Source organism: Natator depressus, chromosome 13 (assembly GCF_965152275.1).
Source record: "Natator depressus isolate rNatDep1 chromosome 13, rNatDep2.hap1, whole genome shotgun sequence".
In the NCBI taxonomy this organism is placed as follows: Eukaryota; Metazoa; Chordata; order Testudines; family Cheloniidae; genus Natator; species Natator depressus.
Genome location: NC_134246.1, coordinates 11,023,411 through 11,040,616, shown reverse-complemented (window position 1 = coordinate 11,040,616; position 17,206 = coordinate 11,023,411). Strand labels below are relative to the sequence as shown.

The 17,206-nt window shown below is 39.3% G+C and overlaps 1 protein-coding gene across 2 annotated transcripts in view; it reads left to right on the top strand.

Moving 5' to 3' along the window:
- The window catches only part of GNAS (GNAS complex locus), a 250,563-nt gene extending 234,303 nt beyond the window's left edge, over window positions 1-16,260 (top strand). For both annotated transcript variants that reach the window (XM_074969767.1, XM_074969768.1), the window contains exons 6-12: window positions 2,984-3,038; window positions 9,327-9,400; window positions 11,699-11,757; window positions 12,807-12,927; window positions 13,441-13,571; window positions 14,498-14,565; window positions 15,850-16,260. In XM_074969767.1, coding sequence (XP_074825868.1) covers window positions 2,984-3,038; window positions 9,327-9,400; window positions 11,699-11,757; window positions 12,807-12,927; window positions 13,441-13,571; window positions 14,498-14,565; window positions 15,850-15,996 — 655 coding nt within the window. In that variant the 3' untranslated portion in view covers window positions 15,997-16,260. The remainder of the gene's footprint in view (window positions 1-2,983; window positions 3,039-9,326; window positions 9,401-11,698; window positions 11,758-12,806; window positions 12,928-13,440; window positions 13,572-14,497; window positions 14,566-15,849) is intronic.
- The last annotated feature ends 946 nt before the right edge of the window (window positions 16,261-17,206 follow it).

Here is a 17,206-nt window from a genome sequence, read left to right as displayed (position 1 = left end):
TACGATAAATTTGTATGTATTTTTAATTACTCACTGATTTTGCATGTTAAAATGAAGCCAAAGTTGTAAGTGTTCCACTCCCATTGGGCATAATCTCTTTTACTGGATAAATTGCATACTCAGAAAGAAAACAGTCTTGATTTGTAGTAACTGGGTATTCTCCAGGTATTGTACTGTGAGCTTTCCTGAGGTCTCTTCACTTCCACCCCCCCAACCCCACCCCCAACACACCCTCACTTTAGTTTCAACAGGAGAGATGATAGCTTTTCCACTGCCGTTTTGGTTTTCTTTTTGTCTTTTTCTCATTGCAAATATCACCTTAATTTTGCAGATAGGCAGCTTCAGTCAGTTCAAGAGGTGTCCCTACAAATATGTATCATATACATCTATGAATCAGTATGATTTTCTTGTGTGTGTTTTGGGAATTGAGGTCTCTCAAACACTTTTCATGAAGTGGAATATGCACGGAAAGGAGAGCTCTGTATTTAAAACTTACATTGCTCTCTTTCTCCAAAAATGCTGCTGGAAGGATGATTGTAGGCTTTTTGGTAACTGTCACACAATTACATACTTTCCTCTAAAGTAGTATTGTTTTGAATATCAAACTTCATTGAATGCTGCAATTTATTTTTGTGGGGAAAGAAATATTTATTACATTCAAACTTATTTTACCTGGCATGGATGTAGCCGTTGGAATTCATCTCCCGTACATTACTGCTTCTCCTATGTGGCTGGTGTTTTTCAAGGAAATCATAGGTCTAAAAATAGTCTGCATAAACAACAGTAAGAGGTTTGTACTTTCAGTTCCAGGTTTTAGAAATCTCTCGTTGTTTTCTAATTGTCAGAGTTTCCAAAACCCCTTGCGTTCTTATGAAAGTGAAAAAGAGAGTTTGTGGAAGCCTGTTGTAAAATGTTACACTGAGATATATATTGTGTGGAAAGACTGGGATGTTTCAAAGTCGCATAGGTGATTAATATAACAGCGTTCATAACATAGCAAGAATTTCTGCATCAAATATTCTCCTGCTTATGAAATATACATTGTCACCACATGTTCCTGAGACTGCAGTTTTAAAAGCAGAATGCCTTTATTACCTGTTGAACCGTTTGTCTAGTCTGAATCCATAGATAGTCTTACCATGAACACCCTGATTTTTAATTTTTTCAAAATGGTGTTTGTTTTTTACTTTAAACAACACATACTATTTGATTAATACCCTGGAAGATTTGAGAACAAATCCAGTATGAGCAGTGGCAATACAAGTTTCCCTATACTGCTCTGTTTTCATGCCTTTAGCTCTACCTCAGTCTTCAGCAGTATCGCTGTGAAAACATTGTCAATAGGAGCTGGTTTTTAGGTGTTTATTTTTTTTAAATAATGCTACTACTGCTTCCTAAGATATAGCCAAATGTTTTTAAACGTGCAAACCTGGAAATGTATAAAAGTCTGATATGGGTACGTAGTGACCAGAATTCATTGCTGGTGACTCTTCACTGGCCTGTGGAAGGAATTGATCATTTTTGTCCAGTTCCCAGTGCACAACGTCTACTTCACAAAGCCTATGGTAGAGTTGGTGCTAATTGCCCCTATTTGTAGTCTTAGCAGAGTGACCAGTGAATAAATATGCATGGAGACTGAGATGCTTTCTTGACCCTAGAGAAGGTCAGCCAGGTGAAGGTTGAAATGCATTGTTCAAAGAGTCTGTAGGAACAGGAGGGGAAAACTTGTATTTCCACTACTTGTGCTATTGCTGTTCTATGGACAGAGGAGTTTGGTCAGAAGGAATTTCAATGTGGCATCTTTCAAAAATACGGTGCTTCTAGGTTGTAGTAAATTACCAAAAAAGCTAACTGCAGAGGTATTTTCAGGCCTCTCGGTAATATGAATATGGAGACTGTAAAAGTGCTGTGTCGCTTGGATGCCTACTTGGTATGACAGGTGTGATATGGATAAGTTTGTAGTATAAAATCTAGATATTGCTGTAGGCAGAAATATTGAGAATCTATGAAAGGTGGGCTGAGAGGGAAGAACTTTCATATAGTTGAGTTGCATTGGTGTCAATGTACACTACAGCCTGTTCTCTTCATCCATTGTTTGTCTTTGTACTAGTGGGGTATAAAGCATATATATTAAGGCATTTTCTTGATAAATGTGTGAGTATTTTGCAACTGCTGTGAAACAAGTAATTAATAAAGCTGCTCCTGGGATTTTTCCTTCCAGTTAAAATGAAAGGAAATCAGGAGGGAATGATTACTGCTAAAGGCATTTTAAAGACCACGTTAGCCTTGATATCTTCTTTAGTTGTATTAATCAATTTGAGTAATACATATCTTGTTATGGCTAATTAATCTTCCATTGCCTACTCTGGTAAGTAAACTAGAAGCACTTCTGCAAACAAAGGACGGATCAGTCCTACCTTACTCTGAACTTCATTAGCGACATAATTGGTGCAGGGATTTCACCCATTCTTTTGAAATAAAGTAGTAAAGTTTGATTTCAAAACAGTGTTCATGTCTTATTTTTGTAATAACTAAATGCAATGAAAGAAATATTTTGCCTAATGTTCTAATGTTTGGAATAGCAGAGTATCATAGCACAAGTTATGTTAATGTTTAGATATTGATATTTGTCCACACGGTTTGTAAAAATAAAACTACATGTGTGTTTCTTAACAATGAAACTGTTTTAGTGAAAACTGTAATGAGATTATCAGAACAGTTGATTAAATTTGTGTTCCTGGCCCCCTGCTGGTTAGCGGTAGCCAATGCAATTCTTTTTATATTGCTCTTGCAGACACAGTGCCATATGTATGTTAAATAATTTACATCACCTCAGCATTTTTTGTATGTATGAAATGTAAGACGGGGGTGGGGACGACCCAAATGCCTGATAGCCTATCTTTTAGGTGAAGCGTACTCAAAAGTTGTACTTAAACTTTAGATACAGATCACAAATTTATTTGACAATGAATTTTTTTCCCAGTTTTCTAGACAAGATTGACATAGTCAAACAAAATGAATATACACCGTCTGACCAGGTGAGTAAAATTTCTATTAAGTAATTCTATAACCCAACCTCTATCTATTTCCCATTGCCAAGAATAACTAAGCTTTGAATTTCACAATATATATTTTAGCTTCCTTTTGTTGAATTGGCAGCTGCAGTCTCCATGATAGATGCCAACCTATGTTGTATGATGTTTAACATTGCATTGAAAATAAAGTTTACATTTATATGCTTTGATCTCAGCTCAAGTGTATCAGGAGCAAAGAACTGTGACGAGAAAAACTGCCCAGGTTAAAGTAAAGGTCAAACTTCTGCACTAGTAAAAGCCTTCCCTTGTAACCATTGGAATTCGAGCTTCATAAAGTCAACTCCGCCAGCTGAATAACTGCCATAGATATTCCTTCTTAACTTAAATTTGGTTTATGCTTTCTCAGTCCTCCTGGCTCCCACTGCAAACTAGCTCTCTACATAAGGCAGGGGGCCACATTGCTGACAATTAAAGATTAGCTTTCCAGCCCTTTTCATACATGTTACCTGTAAAATCAGAGGACTGCCTTTTATTAAACTGAATGGCAGAATAGCCTACCAATCAATAGTCTATCAGTTTAAAACAGCATTTTCTACAGGACAATATTGTTGTAGTGAAAATGTAGTCTGACTCAGTGTTTTGTAATTAAAGGCAAGTGTCAATAGCACTGGCAAAACTTCCTTTGCAAATGACACTGGCTTGGGATCAATGCATCCAGAGCTAGCAGAAGCTAAACTCCAGGCATGTTCTGCCCAATCAAAGTGAAGCTATCCTATTTTCATAATATGCCCACTTTCATGCAGAATCACTTCATTAGTTACCCCCAAAAAAGTATGCTTAAAGTACAGCTAGTATTTCAGTTTCTCAGATTTAAATTAACATTATGGTAGAGTATGCAAATGTAAAACTAATTGGGCTAGGGAAACCTAATTATAACAAACTGTGGACCAGTTACTACTCCATAATGCACAGGAGCCTGGATAAAGCCAGCTGTTGTCAGTTTTTGGTACATAGCTGGACTGTACTTTATATAAGCAAAATATGTGGCAGTCCTTGATTTTATTTATTAACATGCTGTTCAACAACAACATCCATTTTAAAACACTCAAGTCCATATCCAAGCCCTGATCCACATAAGTGAGCTCTTGTGCCTGTCCACAGCTCCAGTGCTCTGCAAGCACTCGGAGATCTACCCTCATGGATCCGACTGCAGCATCGGGGCCAAAAATTGCTCACAAGACTTATCATATGCGTGGCCCAGTGAATAGATATCTAGACAGCAGAACAACAAAGCTTTCACATTCTACTAAAACAGTCAAACAACTGAACGAATTTTAAAGGTCAGGCTGCTATGGATAGATTAGAATCAACACCCTCCCCTTGAAAAAAGAAAAGGAGTACTGGTGGCACCTTAGAGACTAACCAATTTATTTGAGCACTTCATCCGATGAAGTGAGCTGTAGCTCACGAAAGCTTATGCTCAAATAAATTGGTTAGTCTCTAAGGTGCCACAAGTCCTCCTTTTCTTTTTGCGAATACAGACTAACACGGCTGCTACTCTGAAACCTCCCCTTGAAAAGAATCCAATTCCAGTAGACCAGAGGCTGTAGTAGGACATGTTTTGTTAGGATTTGGTAGAGCTTTCTATTACTGTGGCTTCTCTAACAGTACTTGATACTTCTAAACATTTCCCTACATCAAAATAGCCTTTGATTATTTCTTTAGAATCTGTTGCAATCCCTTTAACTCATATTGAACAAAATATGGTTCTTTATGTGAACTGGCCAGCTCATCATAAATTAAGAAATGCGATCCCATGACTGGATCCATGCAAGCAGACTTCCTGTACCTGTGCAGAGTTCCAGGGGACTCCACGTGGGCCATAGGGATCTTCCATTAGATCTTAAGGCAGGATCAGGGTTCAAGAAGTTTGAAGAAGTAGAAAAGTCAGTTTTTAATTACCACAAAGAGAAAAAAGAGCGTTCTGACAGATTGCTTCCTCTTCAGGTGGAGACCCTCCTCTTTATGAGAGAACCGTTTCTCAAGTTACCAGATAGAATGGTCATAAAATAAGTGTAGTCATTTCTGATTTGTAAGTTTTCCAATAGTTGATGATGATCTGAAATTTAATTCATGCTCAGTGTTATCTAACCCCTGTTTTCAGGAAGGATTAGAAGTGCAGACTGACTTTTACCCACTTACAACTCTGATTTTCTTTGTCCCTTCTAAAATCACCCTTTCATCTAATTTCCTCTAATAGTCTAAAGTCCCTTCAGGGTTCTTCTAATTGTCTTTCCAGAGTTACTGGAAAAGAGCTTTGTATACAGCAGCTTTGTCAGTGTGCTTTATTTTTCAGACAAAGTGGGTGAGGTAATATCTTTTATCAGACCAGTTGTGTTTATGAAAAATACAAGATCTGAAGAGCTCTGTGTAGCTTGAAAGCTTCTCTCTTTTGCCGACAGAAGTTGGTCCAGTAGAAGATATTTCCTCACCCACCTTGTCTCTCGAATATCCTGGGATCAACACAGCTACACCAACAACATTTTATTTCTGTCACTATAAGGATTGTAGCTTTTGTTTAGTTTGCAAATAATTTGAGCTTTTGTTTGAGGACCAAACCACCAATCCCAAGACACAATGCACATGCACTTGACTTTGTGCTCATGAGTAGTCCCATAAAGCGTGCACATGAGTTTCTGCAGAACAGTAGCCAAAAATGTTAGGCCATGTGAAAAAACACCTCCCAGAAGAACAAAAGTATTAACAACGAAAAGCGCCAGTGTGGACAGCGTTTAGTCGGTGGGGGACGCTCTCCCGCCAACAAAGCTACTGCCCCTCACTGGAGGTTGTTTCATTTAGTCGCCTGGAGAGCTCTCTCCCAGCGACAAAGAGCAGCTACAGCCCAGTGTGCACCTTACAAAAGCACAGCTGCAGCGTTAGTTTTCCCAGAACTGTTTCAAGCAACAGTGATGAGGAGAGACCAATTTGCATCTTTTGCTCTTGAGATTACTTGGGGGTCAATTTACTCATTTATCCTTCTAAAAGCTGAGTTTCTTAAAAACTATTTATTCTTTTTTTAAAAAAAAATTGGGATCAATTATCTGTATTAAAAAATAAACACAGATTACCTGAAAAGTTTCTTTTTGAATTGCAAAGAGATTAGCCTGCAGATATTAAATCATAAATGTAATGTTTCAATTTTATATTGGAGGCCAGTGATGGCAGGAGCTTTGTGTATACTTATTAATTATGTGCTTGTTTAGGACCACTGACCACTTCAGTGGAGCTTCATATATGTGCAGGAGAATGCCCATGTGGAGTAGTGCTTCTCTTCAGACATTTTGAAGATGGCCACTTGTGTTTTGAAACTTGCACTGATTCTAGAGCCTGACAGCTTCTAGTTTTTTCATATTTCATTTGTTAATTATCGGATAATTTTTTTAAAAAATTATTCCTAACAAATGGATCTAGTTAGAATATTTCAGCACACATATATCAAATATAATAAGTGTTCAAGAAAACTAGCAAGTTTGCAACAATTTGCTCTTAAAGAAGTGTCTGTAAAATGCAGCCATTTTGTTTAACTATTTAACAGTATTGTCTAACCTTTGGATTTTGTATAGTTGTGTGACTCTTTAAGCTTAAACAGTGACTAACTTATGATTCTTTTAATATAAGATCAGTGCAATAAGGGAGTGGCTTTTAATGCACTCATCAATTCTTTAATATTCTTCTCCATTCTTGTGGTCTTATCTGTATGGTCCAAATGTAAGATCCATTTGTAACAGTGCCCAGTACAGTCTCAGTAATACCAAGATTAGTAACCATGGTAGTTTAAGTCCTGGATTTTAAAAACCTTCAGTCAGATTCAAAATTATGTTTCCTGATAGGCTTCAAATAAATTAAATCTTGAAAGTTCATGTTCTATCTATATCTATTTGCGTCTATGTTAATTACCCTTTAGGCCAGTGGTTCTCAAACTTATTTTTTCGCGGACCACTTGAAAATTGCTGAGGGTCTTGGTGGACCACTTAATGATCTTTCCAAATGTTGTTTGTACCATTAGCTAACTATTGTAAAGCTCTTTGGATAAAAGTGCTATATAAAAAAACCTAATTAACATGATTTTTTTCTACAAAATAAAAGCACACAACTCATATTTTAATATCAGTAGTCTCTCCCCCACCATGGCAGCCACCGAGCTGGGCTGGGAAGGAGGGGGTTCTCTCACCTGCAGCCGCAGCCCTAGAACTGGAGCAAGTCTCCTCTTTCTCTGGCTGCCGCAGCCCTTCACATCCTAAATTCCCCCTACCCCTTCTTCTCACCCCACTTCCCCCCCCACCACCTCCTATTTCCCCCACCTCACCCCACTGCCACACCTACCCTCTATTCCCCCCAAGGCCACCACTTCACCTTACATGTGCATCTTCTCCAGGGTCCAGGCACCTAATTAGTGGAGTCACGCCTGTGCGGCTCCACTTATTAGGTGGGCAGCCCTTCATTCTTTCATGGGCGGCCACCCAGGTGCATTCCTTAGAAGGAACTATCCGCAGATCACCTGAATGGAGCTCGGACCACAGTTTGAGAACCTCTGCTTTAGGCTGCCTACGTGCTTTCCAATCCATACAAAACACCTCTGGTGGCTTTTGTTTATTATGTAGGCCAATATCACAACTTTCTGACTTTATGGCTGTCTCACTTGTTGGCAGCTCTGGGGATCTGATTGTTTTGTGTCTCTATAGGAAAACCCTAATATGATCACATTTTTAAAAATCTGTTTCACATAACATTCCATCATTTGAGTTCCTAGTTCTTACCAATAATAACATGAGCCTCATGCTTTCCCTAGTAGCCAGGTATTGGGAAGAAGGGGAGAAATCTTAAAGTGCCACTTCATTAAGGTTATTGCCGCCCAGTGTCTGGAAGCTCCTTCTAACCCTCCTCTTGCAAGACTTAGCAGTGCTGGGTTTGGGAGAGAATCCAGGCTGCAGTCTGTTTAGGGCTTGGGAACAGGCCTGGAAGTGTGGGCAAGTTCATGGCCCCCAACCCCTCAGCCAAAAGCATTTCTAGGAAGTGTAGTGTCAGGGGGTGTTGGGGTGTCTAGGCCTCCCCAGCATGACACACTGGGAAGGGAAGCAGAAAATAAGCACATTTTTCTCTGATAACAGGAGAGACAGCGGATGGAGGCAGGAGCTGGAAGTATCTCCCAGTGATTGGGAGAGCTCTGCCTGCTTACATCTCCTTTAACCCTCAAATCTCTGGGGAGAATCGGGAACCTCAGGAGGAAGAAGCCTCTTGTGTTTGCTTTGAGCTTTAATATTAGACTTTACAGTTTGGTTTTAAATACTGCTCCCCAGGGGCAAGTCTGGGTTCTCTGGAGAAAGAAACCCTATGGGAAGAGCCATGTTCGACTTAAAAGGAACTCCAGTGGGAGGCGGGGGGTAGCCATTGGAGAATGTCAGCCTGATACATTCCTGAATGTATGAAGCCATAATAATTTTGGTTATTTGGTAGATTGTTGCTCCTTTTTTGAACAAAAATGTGATGTTTGGGATGACAATTGCTGTGTGGCATCTGTTGTCCCTAACGATGCTTCACCAAGCTACAGGATAAGCAAATAGCAGTGTGAGCTCAGTTATCTATTTTGAAAAGCTTAACATTTTATTATCCATATATCAGTGTGTTAAGCATCTACTTTTCTCAAGGTGAGCCTGTTCCATGTAGCCTCTCAGTCTTAATCCCTCACTATAGGGCATGGTGCTGTCTCATGTGGGGAAACAGAAATGTAGGTTATTTTGCACTCCTGTGTGACAAAGCCATCCACTATTCGCCTGCATGTTTAATTTTGTTGTCTTATGCTCAGAAGTTTATAGTCTGATTTTTAAAGGTGGTGCTGAGCATTCACTGCCCCTCTGTAAAGCAGTGGAAGTTGTGGCTCATCACCTGAATGTCAGACCTTCAGTGGATTCTTATAAGATTTAGTAGATCTGAAGGCCACATCCTCAGAAGTGCTCAGCACCTGCGTTTGCCATTTTGCAAATGTTCGTTGCTTCTCAGGATTTGGCACTCGGATCCTGATTGTGCAAATGCTTGTTAAGCATGTGTACAAGTTTTTAGGATGGGGGTCTTTGATTCTCAACTTCACCCAACTTCACATACGTGCCGTTTCTCTACAGCACTGAGTACAAGAGCAGCACTCAGCAAATTATTATATTTTCTTTTCAAATTTGGAGGTTTGAAGAATAATCAGATCACTGCTTTGAATAAATGACTTTTTCTCTTGTTCTCTAGGACCTGCTGAGATGCAGAGTTTTGACATCAGGAATTTTTGAAACCAAGTTTCAGGTGGACAAAGTAAACTTTCAGTAAGTATCTTTCTTCATTTAATATTCCGAAGAATGACACCTGGCAAAAGTGATTAGGCAAAGAGGAGAAAATGCCATTTTAGGCCAGTTTATATGCTGGAGACAGCATTCGTATTGCTGAATTTAACACTTAACGGAAAGCAATTATTTTCAGATACTTCTGTCTAGGAGCTTTCCATTTTAAGTTTTAAAAACACCATGGGAATTGGCCGACCTCTTTCTGCTTTTGATTTAATGCCAAAGAACTGGTGGGTTTTTTTCACAAGTTTTGATAAAGCTTTTTGATAACTTGATTCTCCTTTACTCTGTCTTTCTATAAGCCTGAAAATAACTTTCCTGCTGATTCTGCTTTTTTTAAATGGCAAACATCTTTTCTTCGGTTTTAATGCAGCTGACGTTAAAATGGATACTGTTTTGTTTAGCAACAAATGTGTATATAGCATTTTATCCTACCAAAATATCTGTTTTGTGCATTTGTATCAACTTCTCTGATAATGCAAAGCCAGAAGAGGAAGCAGAAAATGCACTTTTATAGATAATATTAAAATAATGGGGCCATGTCTACTTATTTTTTTTAATTGCGCAGCAGTAGAGTTAAAAGAAGATATGTACACACACACACGTTTAAAAGAAGATGTATACAAAAACCATTTTATTGGACCAATTCTGCCCTCTGGTAAGGGTCTGCAGCTCTCGTTGTTCTCAGTGGAAACCGCATATAATTTGTCCCACAGAGCACAATTTTTGAAATTAGTCACTTAGGCCCAATCTGTACAGGTGGGCCACTGCATCTGAGTGGAGCCCTCCTGATTTCAGTGGCACTTGGTGTAGGCTATGGCACCTGCCTAAACATATCTCACTTTTAAGATTGGGACCTAAAATTGTACTCTGGGATCTTGTTGTTTGCTTCAGCACTAAGAGTCTGTCTACACTGCAATAAAACGCCAGTGGTTGGCCTGTATCAGTTGGCTCGGGCCGTGGGGCTCAGGTTGCGGGGCCATAAAATTGCAGTGTAGATGTATGGGCTTAAAATGGAGCCCGGGCCCTGGGACCCTGACCCTCACCGGGTTTCAGAGCCTGGGCTCCAGCCCAAGCCCAAACATGTACACCGCTGTTTGTGGCTCCACAGCTCAAGCCTCCCTGCAAGCGCAAGTCACCTGACCCAGGCTCTGAGACTCACTGCCACAGGCCTTTTTGTACTATCTGCGCTGTTACCTAGATTCTTTTTCCCGAATCTCTTCATTTTATGACCTAATCTCTAATTTAAACTCTGGAGTTGGTCTGTACTCTGCTTGCCTTTTTAATTCTCTTTTGGTTTCCTGTAGTTTCCTTTTCCTCTCCTTCCTGTTGCCTTTCATATTATCTCTTGGAGAGTGTCTGTCAACCAGTTTTATCTAAATATAAAAGAACAGAGAGAAACTTTTCTTTGAACTGCTTCTATGCCTCCTTTTCTTCCAGGTCTGTCGTGTTCCATGTATAACGAAAGTTTAAAATCAGTGTACTGACAAAGCTGTCCAAAATCCGTGTGTGTATCAGAGTAACAGAAGGTGCACACTTTCCGCCCTTTTCCAGTTTATAAGGAGCTGATGCTTAACGGTTGTTTGATGGCCTTGACCCAAAAATGCTGACTCTTAAATATCAGTCTGATATTGTTGAATCTAGATCTACAGTATCTGTGTCAGGAAACCTCTCGTAGTAGTTTTATTAAATGTCTCTTTGATCAGTAAGGACAAATAAGAACCCTGTGGTATGCTTCAGCAATTCTAGTTTTTCTTGTCTTTTTAATGCAAAAGAGGGAATGGGCTTGTCTGCATGAAAACTTGGTGGGCGGCAAGCCAGGTATGAATGTATAGCTCACTAAGTCACTGTGTGATCCTGCTACCACGTATTAAAAGTTTGATAGTGTGCTGTGACATACTGCTATTTCAAATAGAACTGTAAGACTTTTAGTGCGCCGTAGAGAGTCCATCCACACGGACAACAGTTCATGTGCAGTTGTCTTGTGTTCCGTAGATTTACACCCCAGCTTGCCGCACACTAACTTTTCATGTAGCCCTAAAAGTACTACATTACTTTCTGGGGTGAAAACCTCTTTGCACTGACAAATAGGCTGTTACTCCTACCTGCAGATTCTGGCAGTCCTTTGTCTCATTAGGTTCTAAAAAATGGGGAGTCCTGAGGTTGTTTACATGCTCTATTCACATACAGCATTTACCCTTACTTTAAATACTGTATGTCCGAGTCAGGAGAGCAGCGGTGTTTTTGTACAGTAAGTGACTAAGATTTTTTCCTCTTTAGCATGTTTGATGTTGGAGGGCAGCGAGATGAACGCCGAAAATGGATCCAATGTTTCAATGGTAAGATTTTGGATTTATTTTTTTTATAAAATTTAAAAAATAAAAGTTCATTGCAATATTTTAATGTAAATAACAGCACATGATATTTAACTCCTGTCCTCTTCAGTTGTCTGAAATCATAAGGTGTCTCTTTGAACAGACAGATTGGCTGGAATTTGTATCATCATGTAATCTACTGTAACTCTTCTGAATGTCTTGAGTGAAAATTTGGGTGGGAAGGAAAGCAAGCTGGGTAAATTAGAATAGTTTATCCAAACTTCCTGCTGTCATTTAATTCGTTCTCCCTTTTGTGATTTGCCCACGAATTTCCAAACTCTGTCTGTTCTGTCTTAACAAGTGAAGGGCTACATGTCTTCTGGAGAGGTACAGCATAAATACGGATGATCAAATTAGAATGCACACATTATTGTGTGTAAGAGAAGCTATGTTGCTGACCCAGGAGATGCCACTCTTCCAAGTTAAGAGTGAACCATTGCCTCAGTATGGTGCTAGGGAGCCCTTTGGAGGTTCTGTCTTTTGGATAAGTTGTAAAATTGAGGTCTGGAGTGGCACTGCTCATAAAGTTTTCCACTGAGTTTTGAAATTGTTGCACTTTCTTAGGCACCCATGTATTTCTGTAGGACAGCTTTTAAAATAATCGTATAGAATGTGTTAGGCCCTGTCTAAATTGACCAGGAAAACGCTAACCACCTTGCTGGGGAAAGCTCCTTGGTAAGCTCCTTCCTCTAGAATGGCACTTAAAAGTCCTTCGCGCTTTTCTCAAGAGCTGGACTGTTAACACTTTTTTTGTGTCCTGGCCAAAATTCATTTTGAGTAATCTAGTCTTTCGTAAATTCCCCCTGTAGTTTAAATTGTCCATAGGCCTATGTGTCCTGAACCTAATGTGTGTGAGTTTTGTACAGCTGCTGCATTCCCTCCCCCTCTCCCCGAGGTGTCTGTATATCAGTTGTGTGTGAAGCATTTCTTTTGTTCACATAATTTTGTAAAGCTAAATCTAGTCAAAAATTTTCGGGATCTTGATGTTAACTACTGGGTGTTTCTTGATTTAGATGTGACTGCTATCATATTTGTGGTGGCCAGCAGTAGCTACAACATGGTTATACGAGAGGACAATCAGACCAATCGGCTTCAAGAAGCACTAAACCTCTTCAAGAGTATCTGGAACAACAGGTCCATGAATTGAAGTTTTATCATTAATTTCACATGCATTAGTAACACTGTGTTATATTGATAAAGTTAATCTTTGGTACAAAGTGCACCATTTCTATTTCTGACATGGCCCATTCAATCATTATCTTTGATCTCCACTGTAAACTTGCTATATGGAATACTAACATACAGTATTAAAATCTAAAGGAAGAAAACTACACAGTATTGGAAAAATGGAAGTCATAAAACTGGAAAAAAATAAAATAAGCTTAAGAAAAACTGTGATAGTACAGAATATGAATATATTCTCTAAAGCAGTGGTTTTCAACCTTTTTTCATTTGCAGATCCCTAAAATATTTCAAATTGAGGTGTGGACCCCTTTGGAAATCTTAGACATAGTCTGTGGACCTGCAGAGGTCTGCAGACCACAGGTTGAAAACCACTTCTCTAAAGTGTAGTGCATTATGTTTTTTGTTATTGGTGTTTAAGCTCAGCCATACATTCTAACAATATTTGGCTTCAATTTTCTTTAGATGGCTACGGACCATTTCAGTAATTCTTTTCCTGAATAAACAGGATTTGCTAGCAGAGAAAGTTTTGGCAGGGAAATCTAAAATTGAAGAGTACTTTCCAGAATTTGCTCGCTACACTACACCAGAGGATGGTAAGAGCATTGTTCTCATCTTTTTAATAAACCAGTATCATCAAAGTACCACTTCCTTGGACTATAGTATATGTTAATTGTGTACATAACATTTATTGGAAGTTTCAGATAAACTTTAAAGCAAGCAAATTTCCAGCGTTGAAAAAATGTTCAGTACCTTTCGGACAAATTGTAATTTAAATATTTCTTCAGTCCCAGTAGAGGACATTATCTGTTGGACATACACAGAGGCATCTCAGCATGCTAGTGTTTTATTACGCACTTCGTTGCTGGACTCCACTGCAGCCTCAGTGCAGTGGTGGGGTGCAGCAGTGTCCTTTGAGGTGCAAGATTCCATGGGAACACCCTTGCTGTGTGTGAGAGCACTGAAGGTTCATTTTGTCCCTTATCCCAGGTGTGGTAGGTAGCAAGAAGTTAGAATAACTAAGTGGGGTCAGTAATGATCCTTTAAAAAAAAAAAAAAAAAAAAGACTCTCTAAGGAAGTTTCCATCTCATATTATGTGGTTACTTATCAAATAAATATACTTTAATGCCCATCAGCCTTCCTTTATCTGCAACCAGAGTAGTTCAGCCAACCCAGTCAATGGCATTAGGGGTCATATGGTTATGCAGGTTACCTGTAAGTTTCTAACCGAAGCTCGTATTTGCACTAATATTTCCTTAAATTCTGACATTATGGGCACCATCATGTTTTCTTGCTTTCCTGGAGTCTTGTTGTTTTAGGTACCATATTAGAGACTAGAACTATAATATTTTACGTTAAGAAAATTGTTTCTATTGCAACTGAGCAGAAAACACAGACTAGTTCATAAAGTTGATAGTCAGTGGGTAAGTTATGATTTTCAGAATCGTTACTGTGAAACACCTACTTTAACAAATGCTTATTGTATTATTATTATTATTTATTATTATTATTATTAACTAGCAACACCAGAGCCTGGTGAGGATCCCAGAGTTACAAGGGCCAAGTATTTTATTAGAGATGAGTTTCTTGTAAGTATTTTCTTTTTTCTACGTATGTTTTTCTATCATACACTTAACTGTGTTTTAATATTGCAGAACTGTTTGCCTGCCCTTTCAGTGGCTTATACTTAACCTGGGTGCTAGGTAATGTACCTAAGCTAGAGGGTTAAAAGGTGTTGGGTTTTTTAGCTACTTTTCATATATTTGTTTAACAAGATACACAGTTAAATGGTTAGAATAATTGTGGAGAATCTGTAATTCTCAAATGGGAGATAATGGGTGAATCCCTAACCCCACTGATCTCAGTAGCAAAACTCGCATTGACTTCAATGGGAGCCAAGATTTCATCCACTACATCACTTCTAAAGGAAGTTGTGGTTCAAATCAATATATTATCTGCTGAATATTAATATTCTCCTGTATCATTCCCATCATCTCATTAGCCAGCTGATTAGTTGTAGTAACAATTGTTTAAGTATTTGTACAATAAGTACCTGAATTGGGTGTCATTATTATTAGGGATACTGAGCATTGCAATAAAAATTGGGACTCATCTATACCAGAGCCAAAAGAAATACTGAGAGGCTGTGTGTGTGTAGTTTGTGAAGAGGGGCTGAAGATTCATACGCAGGCAAAATTCAGCGCTCTGGAGGGGGAAGTTCACTATGGGAGTTGTGTGGGCCAGTTCCCTCCCACCTGCACATAAATTTCCCCATTAATGTGAATCAGTGAAGTTCTCTTATCTCTGTAGCTACAGTTCAGTTCCAAAGTTCCCAAATACTCAATTTTTCCGCAAGCAACCCTGTTCCCCTCAAGTTAAATCCTTGGGGTGAAAACCTGATCCCACTGAAGTCAATGGGAGTTTTGCCACTGACTTCAGTGGGCTCCAGATTTCATCTTAGAACAGCAGTTCTCAAACTGTGGGTCAGGACCCCAAAGTGGGTTGCGACCCCATTTTAATGGGGTTGCCAGGGCTGACTTAGACTTGCTGCAGTCCGGGGCCGAAGCCTGAGGGCTTCAGCCCTGGGCAGCGGGGCTCAGGTTACAGGCCCCCTGCCTGGAGCTGAAGCCCTTGGGCTTCGGCCCCCACCATCCATGCAGCGGGCCTAGGACAGGCTCAGATTTCAGGGCCCCCCCTTCTGTGGTTGTGTAGTAACTTTTGTTGTCAGAAGGGGGTCGTGGCGCAATGAAGTTGGAGAACCCCTGTCTTAGAACTTACATAATGTCCTCGCCAACATTCAGCTGAGGCTTGAGAGCATCATTTTTCCAGACAATTTTATTTTGACACACAATTTCTCTGTATTATTTCTACAGAGAATCAGCACAGCAAGTGGAGATGGAAGACATTACTGCTATCCTCACTTCACCTGTGCAGTGGATACAGAAAACATCCGGAGGGTTTTCAATGACTGTCGGGACATTATTCAACGGATGCACCTTCGCCAATATGAGTTGTTGTGATGGAGAGCACTTTTTTCTGTGTTTTGGACTCCTTATTCCTTATTAAAAAAAAAAAAAAGAAAAACAAAAAAGAAACAAAAAAAACCCTTGCCCACATAGGGTGGAAGAGAACTGTTGCAGTCTCCCTCTGATTTGCACCCCTCAACTTTTTCTCCTTGCTGGACAACAGCAGCACTTCTAAGCTTGCTTGTGTCCCCCTCAGACAGTTTGAGATGGCACCTAAAACTTAAAGGCCATTTTCATGGTGGGTTCCCTAACACTGTTGTTAACAAAATTAATTAATTAATGAATTAAGGGCCCTGAATGTGGAGCACCTGAAAGGATTGGGGATAAAATTAAAAAAGTAAACAAAAAAATGGGGAGAGAAAACCTTAGGTAATTTAGCACTGTTGTGGGCATAATCATATAACCCATGATTTCAACTTTGTATCCATTCACTGCATCAGACAAAAGAAGGTGCCAAGTCACAGACCAAGTTTGAAGACAGACACTTGAGTTTGGTTCTCTGACTGTAATGTGGCTTTGAACGGAAATACTGACAATTCTACAACAGACCTAGACAGTGCAAAAACTAACCGCTACCTTTCAGAAGGGTATTTTTAAATCCAGTCTTGGTGGTCTTAAGATGACCATGGACGTTATGAATTGAACTGCGTATGGCCTGTGATTGCAGAAAGAGTTAACCACACACTGTTTTCCGTTTGTCCACTGATGATCCTGTCTGCTATAAAAATCATTATCTGGACTTTAGTCCTCACGGTCTTTCCCTTCTTTTTCTTCTCCCCTGCCCTCATTTTTTTATTTTACTGCTGGATTATTATTCTTGTACAGACTGTAAAATGTATTATTTTGTACAACTTTATTGAAAAAATAACTTGTAGAAGATCTTTGTGCCTTGATTATGGCTGTACCTGTACAATGAGCTAAGATGTAAGTATGTTTGATTGCGCTGTACAGCTTTGTCAACCCTATCTGCAGCATTAGCTCAAGGTAGGGAAAATTTATCTGTAGTTTAGTTTTTCTGGTTTATAAAAGAAGGAAAAATACTGTTTAGTAAAAAACAAAAAAACAAAAAAAAAGTACAAATTGTGCAAACTTAACCACTTTAAAAGTGAGGTCTTCAACAAGTGACCAGATGTTGCAGCATCATGCTTTTTAATTTTTAGCTTTAATTCATTTAAATCTCTATCCAAATGCAAAACATGGCTTG